An 18856-nucleotide genomic window follows, 5' to 3' on the forward strand; every position below is an offset into this window, starting at 1 on the left:
GTGCTGATCACTAGCAGGACTTGGTGGATATGTCAGTGGTTGGGGGCCCTGCAATAGAATATTTCGTGCTTTTAAAATAGGGATATGTCAGTGGTTGGGAGCCCTGCAATAGAATATTTCGTGCTTTTAAAATAGTGAAGGTGGAATAATTTTTTTCTGTATTGGTGCAGTCTTTGCTAGTTATTTTCATCTTCAATGCTGTAAATGTTTTTGTGCTCATCACTATCTTCTGCTGCATACCTGGTAGCTGCTTTGCTCTATAGATGTGGCTGCTGAAAAATGTGTGTCACATCTCTGTTACTAAGCGGTTGCCTGCTTGGGACTCTTCCTGCACTACCATTTGGAAGTTACTGGACTAGGACTGACATTTAGTATCAGTGAGTTCAGAAGCAGAAGAATGTCTCTGAATATTTGAGTGCTGAGCAGCAAGAGAGTTTGTTTTGCAAAGTACCTTTGAAAGGTATCTTTAAAGTAGTTTTTTCTCCAAGCAGTATGGATAGGTGGGCTGCATTGACATCTTAAGAATCTAGCTGAATTTGTATTTTGACTGTTGCTGCTACTGCTAGGTCTGTTGTCTCAGAGACGCTCTCCTGTACATGAGGCAAAAGTTAGAGGATTTATTTTGATACCGGAACTTAGATTTCTGGTCACGATGACTTACATCATAATTGAGATGACAGTTTCCAGTGACACATTCAGAACCTTAACATAGCAAACCAGGCACTTTTCACTGTTAAAAATAAACGAACGAATGTCTGCATTCCTTGTGTGCTTCCTTGCTCTTTGCCATTCTGTTCTTCACATGTATGTCTTTGATTGTTCCTTGCTGTCATGTGCTGATGGTTCTCAGCAGTTCCAATTGATGATAGGGGAAAGAAGTTCTGTTCATATTTTGGCCTTAATTGTTTTCCAAAGGTGTCTTGGTTTTGTGCTGGTTTATGTGAGGATATTTTAACTGTAAAACCTATTGACTTTATTCTTTTGTCTGACTTTAGACTCATTCACAGAGGTTAATTCCAACACACCAGCAACCTGTTAGGAGTCTGTTCCAGCAGCACCAGCAGCAGCAACAACAACAACAGCAGCAGCAACAGCAGCAGCAGCAACAACAACAACAGCAGCAGCAGCAACAGTTACAATCTCTGCTTCCTTTACAGCATCAGCATCATTCTTCTCCTCCTCCAGGGCTACATATGCCCCCTCAGATAGAAACACCTAGAATAATGATGACTCCACCTCCAGTGACACCTCAGCAACCAAAGAACATACACATAAATCCGCATTTCAAGGGGACTGTAGTGACACCTGTACAAGGTGAGCTTTCTGAACGCCTTCCCAGTCATATGGGCGTGATTCATCTTATTCTTTGCCAGAGATGTAAAAACCTGCTTGTTTATCACTTCATGCAAATGTGCTTCAGGCTGGTTTGGTTTTTTGTTTGGTTGGTTTTTTTTTACGCTTGAAACAAATGTTTTGCTTGAAGTAAGACATAATGTTGTTGGGCTGTGGCCAGTTGAAATAGTAAAGCCTTTTCAGCTTCATTTATCATCTTTGCTATTCTGCTGTAAAGCCTGCAAAGAGCAGTAAAAATGGAAACTGAAATGAGAATGTGCTTTTTAAAAGCAGCAAATGTCAGTTTTCAAAACTGGGCAAGTACTGCAGTTTACTGTCCTGCATCATTCCAGCTTCAGCCAAGCATTCACAGAATGACCACCTAACTGCTTCCATGAGAGTACACTGAGGTGCCTCTTGCAGTGAAATTGCTCGGTGAAAGGTACCAGCTGCTGTCCTTACTTGACAAGATACGTGCCCTTAGTTCTCCTTTCAGTACCACATTTGGGATTATTTGATTTGCAGCCTGCAAGTATTTTTTTTCTGTAACTCAATGCAAGCACTCTTTGGGCTGCACTCTTTAGGGCAGCTGTCAGCAGACCCGTTAACATTGCTAATTATTTAGGAAGCATGTAATCCCTAAGAGAATAAAAACACCTACGCAGCTCTGATTTGTGATTCTTTTGGGACTAGACAAAGTAAACAAATACATATTTACACACACTTACCATTAGGTTTTCTGTATTTCCCCCGCCCCCCCCCCAATAAATCATCAGAACTCCAAGCCAATGTTATCTTTGCTTCATTTACTTGACCAGTGAAAAGTAGGAATTTGGCAGGGTGGGATATTACCAGTTGATAGAGATCTATCACGCTTCTCACAGGTGGCTTCATAGTAGCTGTGTTGTAGAGATTATTTTGCTTTTTCCTGTCTAATAAAATCAGTGCTTCCCACCAAATCATACATAGGGACAGATTATCTGGAAGCAGTCCAAAAGCTCCTTTAGTCTTGGATTTATGCCTTCTGTGCGTTTTCCTAACACTTCCAAAGCAACAGTTATATTTTATGAAAAGCAAAAATTGGTTTTAGACTATTCTAGGTGCCTCTCTTCTCTCCCCATGAAACAGCCAACAAATGTTCTGTATCAAGGTGCTAAGTATTTTCCTAATGCCACCAGTGGCTGCTGAGGATTTTTGCTTTTGCCTAACATCAGAAGTATTTTTTTTTCCGTGTTATTAGGTGGCTTCAGGCTTGTCTCAGCCTTAGAGCTACACCTATGGCACATATGGTATTGTAGGGGCCTCGCTTTATTTTAAACATAGTCTTTTTTCTGTCTTTACTTGCAGATCTTCACTTTAACAAAGTTGTGTTCCTCCTGCCTGTTAGGAGATCTTCAATATTGGTTTTGTAGGTTTTGGTTTTATTTTAGATAGTACACCTGCTGACTTTGCGTGCACATTGTTTTCTTCACTGGTAAAAGTCTAGTTGTCCTCTCAGAATGAGCAGCCCTGAAGAATGAGTGATCACTTTTGAATCGTGTAAGACCTGTATTTCAGTACAGGAAATCTTTGCTATGTGTATTGATGGCAGCTGGTTTGTATGAAATTCCTTTGTATTGTCCATTTTACTGAAGGAATCCTTGGCAAGACTGCAGGATATTTCTGCTGAAGGGTGTGCACCGTCCTATAAAATTCTACAGTGACCTAAAAGATCACATTCAAACCTTGATTATGGAGCATGTTTGAAAGCCATCTTCTGCAGTGGCTCAGAGTAATGGCCGTCTCAGTCTGCTGCAGTACCATTATGTTATGTGAAAGTATATATTTGAAAATGTGTTGGAAATCAGTAGCCTTCTTCAGGGTAGATGAGCATAATTCTAAAATCTTCAGTGGCATTTGCATATTAAGCTGAATTTTTAAGCAGTCGCTGCAGGCAAATCATAGACAAATTCTAGTGTAGGGAGAGCTGTTCTAAACTTCCTGTTAAGAAGTCGTCCTCCGTTTAATCCATCTGCTTGAAGGTCCCAGTATGCAGAGGCTGGTAGCTGGCAACATTAGGAGATGTTTGACATGCAACATAATTTATTTCAGGGTAACAGGAAGTATGAAACTTGACTTTGTGTTCTTGACCAGATCCTGCCTTGATTGAATATATTTCCAGATACATGATGGTTTTTACACATTGGAGAATACAGTCAGATAGGTGCAAAGTTTATTGGGATTCTGTTGTTGAAAATGTAATGCCTGGAAGCTAAAAATGCCACGTCTGGAAGCACATGATATGCACACTTAGGTTCTGGTAATTGTAATGGTGTGCTGTCATGTTTTAGTGTAGACTGGCATTTTTTCCCTCTCTAATTTTATGCCAGGATTAAGCTCACATACTTCTAATTGTCACTTCTTCTAACTGCATATCATTGAAATTACGTTCTCAACATCTTTTTGGTTTGAGTTAGACTTGAAATGCATCAAATATATCAGTATTTTCTAAAATAGACTCAAACCTTCTGTAAATTTAATGGAATTTTCATGTGAATAAAATATCATGTAATAAGAGCTCTAGTAGGCAGCTGCTTCAGCCTGGAAGTGAGTTCAAGTACTCTTGAAGAATCGTATCATTGGCTTATTCCTTTGATCTCTTAAAGACAAATCTCTTACAGTGGCTACCATCTCCTTGCCCAGCCTTGAGTCTTAGTTCAGAAAAACAGTTAGTTGAAGTCAGTTTTGTTTCAAACATTTCTACTGTTTTTTGGTCTTTGAAACTTCATAAATGAATAAGGAGGACTCGGTCTATCAAACCCCCCAAAACAGTTATGCGAGCCTCTGCGCATACCTGCTGCAGATGCTGTTCAGTTGGTGGTCGCTGCGCCTCTTGTGGCGTTAGAATCCCGTGTCTTTTAGTTGCTTTCTCATAATACAGTTTTTTCTCTCCTTGTGTCTTATTCTGTAAAGTAGCTTTGAGTTGCAAGTAGTAATTTTTGGCTGAATGTGTGTCCAAATTTGATTATGATCAGTTTACAAATACTGGAGGACTGTGCATAATGTCCTGTGAAATACTAATTCAGCCTCTGATACAGGTATTTATTTTTTCCCCTTAATGATTATACCACAAATAACTATTTCAAATAACCATACTGTGGTGCTGCCAAAATTAACATGAACTAATAAGTAGTTTATGGCAACTTGGTATATTAATATGCCATTTATCTTTAAAAAAACTATTTTTCTTGGGAAAAATTACATTAGAATTCTCCAAAATAATCAGTATGGGAATTGCTTCTTCATTTTTTCAGGTATAGAATTGGAATTTACAGCCAAAAGCAATTTATTATTCTTAAAATAATGTGTAACAACATGCCATGTGTTATTTTTGAAACGTACTTTTCAAACCTATGGAATATTTCACATCAGGAAAATCAGTGCTGATTTGAAATTTCTTTCCTGCTTCAGTAAGTGCCCAAGGATTGAGAGGGCATGGTGTTTCAACTGCTGTTCCATGAGTAATAAATTAATTTGCTTAAAATACATAAGTATATATCTTTGTATGCTACTGCCAGAGGCAGAATACTGAAATAGACACGAGTGCCCGCCTCAGTTGACGTTTCTCTGCGTTTCCCACCTTACGTGAATTTTCTCAGTGTCTCTCTGACCTGTAGTACCTGAGCTGTTTTAGTCCCCGGTCTGTCAAGAGCATCCTGTCAGCTTTTTCCAGGTGGCCGTGGCTGTTGGATACTGACAGATGTTCATTAGAAGACAAGATGTGACTATTCGACTGATTTTCTCGTGTAACCTGATAGGAAGTTTGGGCACAGTCCTTCGGTGTTGAAAGACTGGCGCAGTTAATCTACCCTGTAGGTCCCTAACTAGTAAACCCCAAGTACTTCACAAAAGTGGGTAGCAGCCAGACAGGGACACGAACTAAAAATAACCACTAATGCGTTAGTTCTTGTGCCTCAGTTACCAAGGAAAAAAAAGGGGGTTGAGGCATCTTAGCAAACTCCTGCATTGGGAAATGCACCCAACCATTCCTTGGAACTAGCTGCATTTCTTACCATCTTTCCTGCTCTGAAGTCTAATACAGTAGGTGTCTACAAAGTTGATGTTTATCCTTGTGTGGGGAATGTTTTCCTGTCGCTTTCAGAAGTAAAGAAAAATAACCTTGTGTAAAAGTTCTTAGTAAATGAGAACACCTTCAGTGCTGTTTGAAATGCTTTATTTCACTTCTCTAGGCCTTTTGCTTAACATTGAAACAGTTGTATTTTTAACCACTTAACTCGGAGAGGAAATAAAAAGTGTGCTGGAAATGTGAGCTTTGACATTATACTCCGTACCGGGAATTCACATACCAATTCTGTCCCTGGGGTGATCCAGCTGTAGATACTTTGTACATTAGACATTAATACTAAGTCAGTGTTTGGGGGAAGGTTTTGTGTGTTGTTTGTTTTGGGTTTTTTTTGACATGTCTTTTGAAATGCAGTTGTATGGACAATTCATCCGTGTTATGTCCCCCTGAAATACTAATTTTGGAGGTTGTTTTTCAGGAAGAGGGTCTCCTAATTATTCTTGATGTCTCTTTATGAAATAACAACCTGTCACCCAAGATCAGCAGTTCTGTGATGACCCAAACTGGGCTCACAGCTGCATACACCATTATGGTGGCCAGGCCAAGCAGTTTTTGTTTGCCGTTAATTGCCACTGCCTACCTCATTTTACCCCTCCTATATCTATACCAGATAACCTCCTGCAACAAGCATGGGCATGAGAGGCTGGTGGTGAGACTGGGAGATACCTAGCAAATCTTGAGGGGTGTGAAGTTGAGAAGGCAAATTAATCGTGTATCCTTCTGTTTGAAACGTGAAACTATCGTTAGTCTGTCAGCTTTGTCTAAGACATGTCTTTGGCTGAATAAGTATTCTAGTTTCCCTTCCTGCAACAAGGAGCAATTTAATCCTGGAAAATGCAGAATTAAATTATGTAAATTAACTAAGAGAATCCTAATTGCCCTGTTGCGTGTTGCAGGAAAGGGAATGGTTGCTTAAAGTTAATTGTAGGGAGTGTGACATATGAGGCTAAACCTAGCAGAGTTTAATCATGGCTTCTTATTGCAACTGCTTTTGGAAATAACAGCAACAACTGTGAGGTAAAACAAATGGTGTTAAAAGGTGCTTCTTGTTTCAGTGCCCTTGCTGCCAGTTCCATCCCAGCCAAGACCTGCTGTAGGACCCCAGAGATTTCCTGTGAGTAGCAGCTGTTTCTTCTTCTCTGATATGGATAAGCATACATTTGCAAGGAAATATTAATATAGCAAATAAAAGCTCTTCTAGTGAAATATAATTTTAAGGATTTGTGAATATTGACAATGCACTCTGCAGTTGAAAATGTTTGTTAAAAGCTTAAGGTCAATGGATTTTTGAGAGTAGAATTAATTCTGTTTAACTGTAAAATTGTTGAACTAGTCTCTCCAGTGGGAGAGGCATGAATGCATCTTGTCTTATGGAATACGGGCTTCATTTTATTACTCCACTCTTTCTGTATAAATAGAATCCTTATTTTATTTGATGTAATAAAAGGCTATTTGAAATAATCCCTAAGCTTAAAAAGCAGTAATATATACTTATTGTGAAAATCAGTCGGTTTTGTCATTACTTCAGGCATTTGAATACTCATGTTTCTTATATACAAAAAGGGAATGGCATTGCTTGACCTTGCTTTCTCTTATGTTTCTAACTTCTAAAACAAACAAGGTACTTGGCTGCTTCACCAGGCTAATTTCACTTGATAGTGGTTTTAATTCTGTGAATGAAAAAGCTTCTAGACCTTTTCTCATAGTTTTGCAGGTTTGTTGTCCTACATTTTTAGTTAAAGTGGCTTGCAGAGTATCAAAATTAGCAAAAGAAAAAATAATTCATGCAAGAATGTCTTAAATATTTTCAAATAAAGACCCATATGTTATGTTTCCCAAATTCATAATGGAGGACAATTTTTGTGGGTGTTAATGCGTGGTATGGAAGGAGGAAAGTAGATGTTTGTGAATGTCTGTAGTATCACACAGTAAATTACTTGCATGCAGATCAGCTGTATTTGAAAGAAGCAGATTTCAGAAACCTGCTGTGACTTTTGCCATGTGCATACCTGGTTATTAGTGACATGGAATACTTTTCATACAGGGCATCTAGCTGAGAAATTTTGTGTCCTTTTATCGTACAGGAACTGAGTTTTTAAATTGCTGTGTTTCTTCTGTGAAGTATAAAGAAGTTAAGCAGTAAAACTGCAGCTTCATTTAGTAAATTCCTGTTACATAATTTTATCATCAACGCTTTAATGAAAGATATTTTTCTATTAAAAAATATAGTGGTTTTCAGAGGGAAAATAGTTCAGAGGATTATAGTTCAGAGTTCAATAGTTTTTCAGAGGAAATAGTTTTCTTTGGCGACCTTTATTGTGTGGAGACCTTAACATTTTAAAAATAATTTTAATTGATTTTTATGAAAAACAAGTATCTTGCATTTGTTTTCTTTTGACTCTAAGTTGCTTTGCCAGTAAACACAATTTGGGATGGAAAAGAAATAGGAGGACAAGGAATATCTGTAAAGGCATTGTAATTGGCATCTTTGAAGTGTGTTTACATCAGTGCAGAAAAATTGGAAATTAATTTTTTTTAATTGACTGTGAAATTAAATTTTAATTCTGTTCACTTTTGGTTTTGAGAAGTACTGCAAACCTAGATAATCTTATATGCAACAGTTTTTAAAAAGGAATAAATTAGATTGAACATTTTTGGTTAGGGCTCTTGTGTCTGTTTGCCTGAAGGAAAACACTTGCCTGCTTTCTGCCTTTTTATGTAGACAGTGCACGAGCAAAGAGGCAGTGATTTCTTTTTTTCATAAAGAGGAGGAGGACTAGATTAACCAAGAGGATCAGTACTGTGATTTGGTTGCCCTCAGTGATTTTTTTTTTCTTCTACTTCAGCTAGTAACCTGCTGTATGACCCTGAGGAAGTTACTTAATCTCTCTGCGACTCACTGAGTTATAAAATGCACTTCCCTATGAAGTACTTTCATAAATTTTGCATAGGTTATCAGTCATATTAGGATTAGGAATTAATCTCATGTTTGTTTTAATAAATGTAGTATGTTAGCTCTTGAGCTGAAGACAAATTTACTTTGACTAACGTTTTATCTTGCAGAACTACCTTTTTTGCTGTTGTGTCAAATGCCTCTGTGTCATTATAATTCACTTGTTTATTAACATTGACTTATAGCAATACAGCAATGGTTAGACAGCTTTGACAAGGCATTTGAAAAAGATCAAAGAAGTATTCCAGACTATAGTTTATTCGTCCTTTTTCTCATTGTAGAAGGAATATGTAATAAGTTCAATATGCTCATTTTTAGGATTGCTTAGTCAGAAGATGTCAACTGATTTTTGATTGCTTTGTTTCTCAAAAACTGTGGGGTTAGAATAAAATACTTGTAGCCTGCTTTCCCCTTCAACTTTGAACTAGGTGGTTTATTTTCATTGAATGTAGCAGAGGTGGAAGCATTAAAGGTAATGAAATTCTTCTAAGGCAGATACCAAAGGTGGCTAGTGCCCTGTCTGAAGGAAACATTGCCTCTGAGTTCCTGTCTTATCTAGGAGAGAAAGCTCTCAGCACAGAGAGCTGGTGCGTGCAACAAGGATGGGAAGAGCTTCAATCAGAGCTAATCAATGCCAAGTCATAAATCCATTGGAAGCCAGGTGTCATTAATTTAGGGCTAATGAAGTGACTTGTAACCATGTAATGGTTAATTCTTACAGCCTTTTGCAGAAGGATGTAATTGAAGAGTTGAACAAAGTTGTAATGAGCATGTTAGCATATTGGTGTATTCTAAATGATAAGAAATTGGCATATTCTAAATGATAAGAAATAATGTAGTACCAGGTCAGGGTAATGTTGATCAGGATTGAACCTGCTTGGGGTTTGATTAAATTCACTTAACCTTGAATCTGTGTTTTAATATTTCAGGGTAGGGCTCATTGTTCAATTAATTCTTACTTAAAGCTTAATTCCTGAATGTTTAGAAAGTACTAGAAAGGACATAATGGGAGGAATCTGTATTCCCTACTTAGAGTTATTTTAACATTTACTGTGATTTTGAATCAAGCAAGGAACTTGTCTGTCTCACTCCGTAAGCACTGAAGGTGACTTAGTGTGAATGATGATTGAGAGCTACATTCAGCAGATTATGACTGAATAAATGGTGGATCTGGGGTGTGTTAGAGCTAGAAACATGGTGAACTAGTAGTAACTAGGCTGGGTTCTGTGAGGACTTCTGTGCATGTCTAAGATGCACAGTACTTCTCAGGTGGCTGGAGTTGCTAGTAATCTAATCTTCAAGCATAGTTGATGCTACTGTTTTTCCAGGTATTTGGGTTAGCTTGGAACTGTGCAAGTGCCAACCGTATGACTCTAAAGTGTTTAAAGAACAGGTTAAACTAACCTCTTTGGCAAAGTCCTTCTGAAGGTCTTGCTTTATTGTCTGCCTTTGCTTCAAAGTGGTTAAGATGCCTTTTTCCAAATTCCTGTCTCAGTGTCACTGTTGGTATTTCACAAATAACAGTCTACTTTGGGGACTGATCCATTTAAAGAAAAGTAGCAGAACTAGTTGTATGGGTCATCTTGAACTTTCAACATGCTTTCTGACCAAGCTACGAGTTCCTGTGCACGCCGCAGTGCAGGTATGGAGCCTGGGGTTTTTCTTGTTGCTCACACAGGACCATTGTGGCTCCTGTTCTCCAGCGTCTGTTACCTGGGCTAATTTCTCTTCCAGCTCCTGTGTTCTGTGAAGAAGGATGGGGTAAAACAAGGGAAGAAAAAATTAAATAGAAAATGGAAGAGATGTTTCTAAACATTTGTAGGCTGCTGCTGGCTGTTGGAGAGGACAGATGACTACTTAGTCTGAAGCTAGGAGCTAAGTTGATGGTCCAGATGGTCTCACATCTCTTATGTGAGAACACCAGCACGTTCTGTGTCTGAAATATTTCAAAGTTTGCCTGCAGAAAAACTTATAAAGACTTTTTGCTACTAACATAAGTTATTTTGCTTAGTGAACACTGAAGTAATACTCATGTTGCACATATGTGCAACTTCGAAATGATGTATAGAAGTGGAACAAGTGTTACCATGCCCACTTCAGGCTAGAGAGTGGCAGAGGGAAGGTGTTTTCACTGCCAGCATTCTTCAGCTAGAAATTGTGAGGTGTCCAAATTTGGCACTGCAGCGTGGGGCTCTTGGAGGGAAGAGGAAGTTGGGAAGAACCTGCCTCACACTGCTCGAGGCAGAAGAGAGGAATTCCTGGAATCTGAGGCCATTCCCCCTCTGTCTCTGCACTGGATCCTTCTCTGACACCCCTGCAGAGAGCACAGAGCCAGTTAATGGAGCTGTATGCCTTTTGCCAGGAGGCTTTTCAGGAAATTGGGATAAATTCTGATTTAGCGTTGTCCTTAACCTGACACCCTCGGTGTGGTGCAAGCTAGGCAGGTGTCCATCCCACAGACACATTTTATTAACCTTGGTTGACTTGAGTTTCCGAGCTGACGTTAGGAATACTCTGAAGTGACGCGAAGCAGAAGTGGCACTAGTGTCTGCCTGACTAATTTATGCTGGAAAGGCTTGGATATTTGCTAATGCACAAAGCTTTTCACTTTTGATAGGACACCTTAGTGCACTAGGTACCTTTCAGATAACTGCTGAATTCAAGTTCAAAGTTGAATTGTGTAACATAAATTACGTTTTGTTCCATATTAAAAACAAGACTTTAATAGTGACTTGTCCCAGGCCCTTGTGACTATTCTGTATTGCATGTCTTCAGTTCCCAGGGGAGTTTGACATGATTTGTTACCTTACAGTTTTTTTTCAAAATCATCTTTATCCCAAAGAATAGGTGATTTTGATTTTCCCCCTTAAACTGCAAAGACCTCAGTAAACTGTATTATATTCTCATTCAGCATGCTTCCACTTGAATTACAGGACATCAGGTGTTACCTTAAATGGATGCTGTGAAAAGAGAGTTTTGATTCAGTGTTTGCACCATGTCTGAAAACTCTAGTTTGACAAATTCTGAGTTTTCAAGTGTTTGCAATTCAGACACTGTTTTTAAATACTACTTTAATCTGTGAGAGGTTTTTAAACGTGTGCCCTGACATTGCTCAAAACAGAGGATGCTATCCTACACTGCCACTTGCTTTAAATGTTTCTTTTAGACAAGCAATATATTAGTAGTATACAAATTGATTATTAAAGATGTATTAGAATACGGTTTACTACTTCTTCCCCAAAGTGGTCCTTGGGCTGACGTGGATCAGCCTACAACACCATTTTTGAAAACTTGGGTTGGTTTAATGGATATTACAGTGTATCTGGGTCTGTGGCTGTGCCTTTATGTAAACACCTCTTGCAGTATGTAGAAGCAGATACTTGCAGTGCTTTTGAAAACAAAACTCCTTGCCAAGTGTGTTTTCTGTTTGTTGTGAAAATGCAAATAGGCAGTATGTTGTTTTGTCCATCATAAATGCAGTTGTTAGTTGCTACATGTGAACAAGGGTTTTAGCAACGGTTACTGAAGTCGTGGCTTATTCTCCAGTACTCACAGTAAGGACAGTTTATACGGTCCTGTATCGGAGTACAGTCAGTTTTAAACTGATAATTATTATGTAATGGTGTTTAGTAACTAGTGCATGTTTGCAACAGTATGTATTTAGGAGACAGGCTGTTAATGGAAATAAAAAACCACTTGTGAAAATGATTCTCCTACTTCCTCACGATTATTCTGCTTTAGCTATGGCTTTACTGTAATGAGTAACAGTAAATGAAATTTTCGCTCTATTACTGTGTAGCAGTGGCAGATCACAGGTAGTGTAGAAAGCGTTTTGTTTTCATTTAGCAGAATACATGGTATCAGGTGGTGTTGATTGACATTTCTTGGATGCTGCTTTATACAGCATTTCATGCAAATCATGTTTGAATGAGACTGCTGCATCAAATTACATTTCTTTCAGATTATAGCCTTTGCAGATGTGAGACAGAGCTTGTTCAGCAGCTAGCAAAAAGCTTTCATTTTTAACACTTACTATTTTCACAACTTGTCTGCAAAGCCCTATAATTACAGCACTTAAGATAGTGAAGGAATGATGGGCACTTTTTCTTATCAGATCTATAAGTAGTAACAAGCAGATGCAGCATGAGATCCCTCCAGCTGTCAAATATTGTCATGCTGGCATAGAGGGAATGCAGCTTAAAATGCAGGTGACATAATACCCAACATCCTCCATTTGCTAGTGGGCTTCTGATTAATCACGATTACCATACATTATCATACCATCAAATTTAATCATATCAATGAATTCCCATCTGCAGGAGGAGCAGCAGCAGCTAAACATGATGGTAACAGCTATTAAATAAGGAAGAAATAGGTGGCTTCTAAATGCAGTAGTAACCCTTTAACTTGTCATGCTAGCTCCAGAGTGTACATGCTCTGTAGATACTAAAATCAAACAGAAAATTTGTGCATTTATATTTCATAATTATTGTCACTTACCTTTCTGTGAAGCGATTGCTGTTTAGCATTACCAAGGAAACCAGAGTTGTAGAATTAATTTTTTTTCCTGTGTTAATGATGTTAGATTTTCTTCAGTCTCTGCTTTAGTACTTTGGAAGTACAAGATCAGAGAGTGGCTGAGGTTGGTGGGGATCTCTGGAGGGTGGTCTGGTCCACCTCCCTGCTCAAGCAGGACCACCTAGATCCGGGTGCCCAGGACCATGTCCAGATAGCTTTGGAGTGTCTCCAAGGATGGAGATGGCCACAACCTCTCTGAGCAACCTGTGCCAGCTCTCGGTCACCCTCACAGTAAAAAGTTTTTATTTAGGTATGTTTTTATACGTGTATATATAGGTATGTGCATTGATTTTGATACATGAATGAAATTTGAAGTTTCTTAAGCATCGTAAGCAAAGCACAAATTTCTGTCGAGGCAAAGAAGAAAATGTATTATGCACAGAGTTATGTAGCCATTAATTAGACACTTTTAAAGAGATACTTTGCAGAAGTCAAGACTCAAAGAAATCTAATTAAAATATACAATTGACTTCCTACTACAATGCAGTAAGAATAATCCAGTGCTTAAACACTGGATGGAGAACTAAACCACGTTTATTATAGAGTCCTAGGTAATAGTATAGTTCTTAAGCTTTTTTCACTGAGCTGAGAAAATGTCAATAATAATTTTTAAAAAAGATAGTTCAGTACACTTGTGTCATCACAATACAAAGAAAAAAAGCTATAAACTGGTATTTATTCACCTTCACCTTCAGTTCTTGTTAGTTCTTTAGAATTCTGAAAGGAAAAAAAATGCTTCATTCAGCATAAAGCAGTAAGGTGTACTACTGTTTACAATAAAATGAGATCATTTACAGGAATATAATGGGTTGGCTGTAGGATACTCAAAAAGGGAAAAAAGATAGAAGCCTTGATAGACACTAGATGAGTAGTACCTGCAGGCACATTGGGAGGTCTGAGTATGTAAAGTTCTCGCATCAGTGTGTTTGCAAGGTCAGAGATGTGTCAAACATCTCAAAAATGAGATTTCCTTACAGAATTAAGAATCAAGAATCAGATAATTGAACTACTATTTAGTCAGGTCTGAAATGTCATTTACTAATATAGGTGAAAGTCCAGGTTAGCAGCAAATCTGATATTTCTCTCTGTAAAGCTGGTTGCTTCCTGACATAGTAACAATCTGAGCCTTTTTTTGTTGAAGGGAGAAGGATCACCCCCAACTCACATGTATTTATAACACTGAAGTTGTGAGTATTTGGATATCAGGAAGAAGTTCTTCACAGAGAGGGTGGTGAGGCACTGGGACAGGTTGCCCAGAGAAGCTGTGGATGGCCCATCCCTGGAAGTGTTCAAGGCCAGGCTGGATGTGGCTTTGAGCAACCTGGTCTAGTGGAAGGTGTCCCTGCCCATGTTAGAGGGGTTGGAACTAGATGGTCTTTAAGGTCCCTTCCAACCCAAACCATTCTGTGATTCCATTTTTGTCTCCATTTGCAACATGAATATGTCTCTGGCTGATGTATTAGGAAGGATACCCTGAAACTTGCTGGAAAGGGATACTTGTAATATAGAGTGGATCTGATTTTTAGCTTTAGTTCCCTCAACTGTTTGGGATTGTCTTACTATGGTGGGAGTGTCCTCCTTTTTCTCTGTTGCCTGTGTCCTTATTTTAGCTGCTTGATCATGAGTTGCCTTAAATAATAGGGGATTCCATGCTTCTCTTTCCTTGCTTTTACTGCTTTTCTGTGATTGTTGAATTCTGTTTTGGCACCTTTAACAGTAAAATGCAACATTGGTGATTTCTCTTGCACATGACATAGACCTGTACCTAAATATCCCAACACAATTTCTATCTCTCAGCATTGTGTAGTATCAAGGGGAAGCTTGTCCAAGTTATGCAGAACATTTAAGCCAAAAGTAATTTTTAATATTAAATTGGGGAACAAGATCTCTGCAGTCCACATTCTTGAACCAGCAGTTGCTATCTTTTCGCACTTTCCACTCAAAATATATTCCAGAAGCTTTGAAAAGATTCATGTAATGGTAGTTTTGGGTTTTATTATTGCTCTGAACTTTAATTTTTCTCCTTCTTCTTGATTGAAATGCATTTAAGGCATGAATTCTTATATAAGGGCTTCTTACAATACTAAATCCTTTGGGAAAACCATGGTGTTTGCTAAGTTTTGGTTCACCTTGATGGAATTACATGATTGTCGTAGACATCACAGGGACACTAATGAGTCATTTAAACTATATTTAAGGACATAACAAAATACATGTTGTTATAAATTTTCAGTGAACCATTCCTTTTCTGTGTGCTGTGCACAGTAAATGAGAATACTGTGAGACTTGAATGTGAAGAGCCATCCATGGTTTGTGGGATGTGTACATTTGTACAGTACAATCTCTGAACTGTATCCAAGATAGGAGAAGTAGGGCTTCTTATACAAGAGGATGGAAAGTTAGGTCCTTGCACCAGAAGGTAGGCATTTTAGGGAAGATTTTGAAAAAGTCTGGTAGCTGCTGAAATAAGAGGATTAACATCTTGTGACAGATGGCTATAATTTTAATTGTCAGAGGTTATTGTGGTCATTATTTTTTGCATTTAAACCATATAAGAAGAATTAACTGTGTGGCCCTGCTTAACTGTCAATGGGGTTCTCCAGGCTTTTTGCATTTTAAGTGAGATTAATAAATGAAAACATGTTGTAGAGGCAGGGTGTAATTTATTGAAAGATTCATGAAGTTTCAATGACATTGTTAAGGTATTTAATTAGTCTCATGAAAAAAAGAGTGACCCTTTTAGAGAAGCTGATAAGTCATATAATAGCTGTTAGATCCTCTTTATTCCTTGCTTTATAAGATTAACTTTGTGCTAAGCAATTTATGCTAAGTTTTCCCTTTTATTGGTAACCAAAGTTATCTGTGCTTCATGAATAGATTATTGGAGATAACATCATGTAATTAACAAGAGATGCAGAAAAGTAAAAGTACAATTTCTGTAAGAATTGTATGAGCGAGAACGTTAATTTCTTAACTAGGAAGGATATTTAAAGGGATAAAAGGAAGGCAAAATAGTGCAGTCCTTTGAAAGGATTAAAGTAACCTTATCTCATGTTCTTTCAGAAGGTGGGATTGCCTGAATGTGTGAAAGTCATGTTCAATAAGCTTATTCACAACTCTAATGAATTGTAGACACAAGTTTGCATTGCATTTTTTTCTAAAAGTGATTGATAAAGTGTAAGTTACGCATTAGCTATACTGAATAATGGCAGTTAATAAAAGGGGAAATTGTGCAACCTGCAGGCATGCAGAATTGCATAAAAATGTCAGTCTGAGATGCTGTAAATTAGTGTGTGGGGAGGAAGAGGGGACAGACTTTGTTTTTTGTCAGAGTAAACTACCTGACAATAAAATACCTGTCAGTAGCACTTCAGAACTACCAAAGTGCTAAAAAGTAAGAATTTTCAAAGTAAAAATATAAGAAGATAAATTAAATGAGTTAATAACATTCCTTAAAAAGATTAAAAAGTACAGACCAAAAATTAGTTTCTTTGGCAGTTTAAGAAAAATGTCGATGTTTAGTACTTTGCTTTCAGTGTTCAGGCGTCAGTATGTTCCCTGTACTGGAGGGAAGGGATGCCATCCAGAGAGACCTTGACAGGCTGGAGAGGTGGGCCACTGCCAACCTCATGGAGTTCAACAAGGCCAAGTGCAAGGTCCTGCACCTGGGTTGGGGCAATCCCAAGCACAAGTACAGGCTGGGTGGAGAGTGGATCAAGAGCAGCCCTGAGGAAAAGGACTTGGGGGTACTGGTGGATGAAAAGCTGGACATGAGCCGGCAGTGTGCGCTGGCAGCCCAGAAAGCCAACCGTATCCTGGGCTGTATCCAGAGAAGTGTGGCCAGCAGGTCGAGGGAGGGGATTCTCCCCCTCTGCTCTGCTCTTGTCAGACCCCACCTGGAGTGCTGCGTCCAGCTGTGGAGCCTCAACATCAGAAGGATATAGACGAGTTGGAGCGAGTCCAGAGGAGGCCACGAAGATGCTCAGAGGGCTGGAGCACCTCTGCTATGGGGACAGGCTAAGAGAGTTGGGCTTGTTCAGCCTGGAGAAGAGAAGGCTCCGAGGAGACCTTATAGCACCTTCCAGTACCCGAAGGGGCTACAAGGAAGCTGGGGGGGGACTTTTTGCAAGGGCCTGTAGTGACAGGACAAGGGGTAACGGGTTTAAATTGATAACAGGGAGATTTAGATGGGATATCAGGAAGAGATCCTTCACGGAGAGGATGGTGAAAACTGGGACGGGTTGCCCAGAGAAGCTGTGGATGCCCCATCCCTGGATGTCTTCAAGGCCAGGCTGGATAAGGCTTGGAGCAACCTGGCCTAGTGGAAGGTGTCCCTGGCCATAGCGGGGGGGGGGTGGAACTAGATGATCTTTAAGGTCCCTTCCAATGCAAACCATTCTGTGATTCTGTGGTTTTCACAGAAGATAAAGAATAGCCAGAGCTGTCCCCCCTCTTCAAGAGCCCACGATGATTTGCTGAGAGACTCTTCAAGAGCCCTCCAGTTCCCAAAATGATGATTTCTCTCTCAGGTCTTTGAAATACTCTTTAAGCCTAGGGTTGCAGGTACTGGTTTAGAAGGAACTGCAGGGCTGAAGGGGTTGCAGGTTTGTGTAGGGGTACGCCTCAGTTGGTAAAGGATGTCAAGGCCAGGCTGTAGCATGCTGGGTACGTCTGCTTCAGGTCTTGTGCTGTTTGCTTATTTGGTGCTCTTTGTGCAACCAGCTTTAAATCTAGCTAAACCCTCAGTTTTAAAGAGGCTTTCTCTGCGATTTGGTGTGCTTTTAAATAATCACTCTGATAATTATATGAAATAATATTCATGTTACTAAATCAATAATAATGACACTACCTAATCCAATAATGATGGGAAGGGGAGAAGACTCCTCCAAAAAGTTACTTTATGTGCTCTGCTGGGTCTTTCTGATATGGGCATCTGTAGCTCAGTCTTTGTAACCATTTCTGTATGAGCGTGAACCAGCCTGTGGGGGTCTCACTGGAAAGGCCCGTAAATATTATGTCCTTTCCCCCAGCGTCAGAGCTGGCTCCAAAGTTGAACTGAAGAGTAGAACCTTGCAGTCTTTGCTGATCATATGAATTTCCAATTCTGGCTTTTGTTAGGTTGAAACCTGTTAACTTGAAAAATAGGCATTTTGAAAACTGAGATTTATTAAGTAGGGGAGTTTCCTAATAGGTTCAATGATGGTGAAGTAATAGTTAAAATTATTTTTTGTAGGGAGCCTTAGTTGATGTGTTTACTGAATAGCTGGTTGTAATTTGAAACTGTCCAGAGAGCAAAACCATGAAAAATGAGAGTACCTACTGTGCATATAAAGATTTATTATGCATCTATATTACAATATGCTTATTTTATCCAAACCAGACCAGTATGAAAACAGGCTTTTGCACCTGCTCTTCATTAATTTTGGAAGTTAAATAACACTGCATGGTCTTTTCTACAAAATACCAGCAGGCATTTGGGGGTTATTAGCAGCAAATACTTGCTGAATGTAGAGTTTAACTGTAATGGTACAGTAATCCACTCTGAGTATTATAGTTTTAACTCCTGTTAAGAAAAAAATCCCACCTAGCCAAACAAGACCCTCAAAAACTTTTAAGTAATGGAGAAGTGTTTTATATTAGTTGACACTAATTTTAGGACAGTTAGAGTTTGGCATTAAGTAAAAATTGAAGTTGTAGAATTAGTGTATTCCTATTAAAAAAAAAAAGTAATGGTATTTCAGAATAATTAACAAGCACCTCAGAAAAATACCCACCATAGTTTACATATTTTCACGTTAAAAAGTTCATTAGTGTCTGGAAATAGTAGCTCTGGCTGAACTGTAGAGTTTGTTTAATCCATCACACACATT

The 18856-nt window shown here is 38.8% G+C and overlaps 1 protein-coding gene across 1 annotated transcript in view; it reads left to right on the plus strand.

The window, feature by feature from the left end:
- Positions 1 to 18856, plus strand: part of LOC104515740 (RNA-binding protein 33-like) — a gene marked incomplete at both ends in the record, with an annotated part of 44155 nt that overhangs the window by 20281 nt on the left and 5018 nt on the right. Inside the window, 2 exons of the mRNA XM_010159832.1 lie at positions 996 to 1314; positions 6511 to 6569. Coding sequence (XP_010158134.1) covers positions 996 to 1314; positions 6511 to 6569 — 378 coding nt within the window. The remainder of the gene's footprint in view (positions 1 to 995; positions 1315 to 6510; positions 6570 to 18856) is intronic.

The sequence above is a fragment of the Eurypyga helias genome, unplaced genomic scaffold (genome assembly GCF_000690775.1).
Source record: "Eurypyga helias isolate BGI_N326 unplaced genomic scaffold, ASM69077v1 scaffold281, whole genome shotgun sequence".
Lineage (NCBI taxonomy): Eukaryota > Metazoa > Chordata > Aves > Eurypygiformes > Eurypygidae > Eurypyga > Eurypyga helias.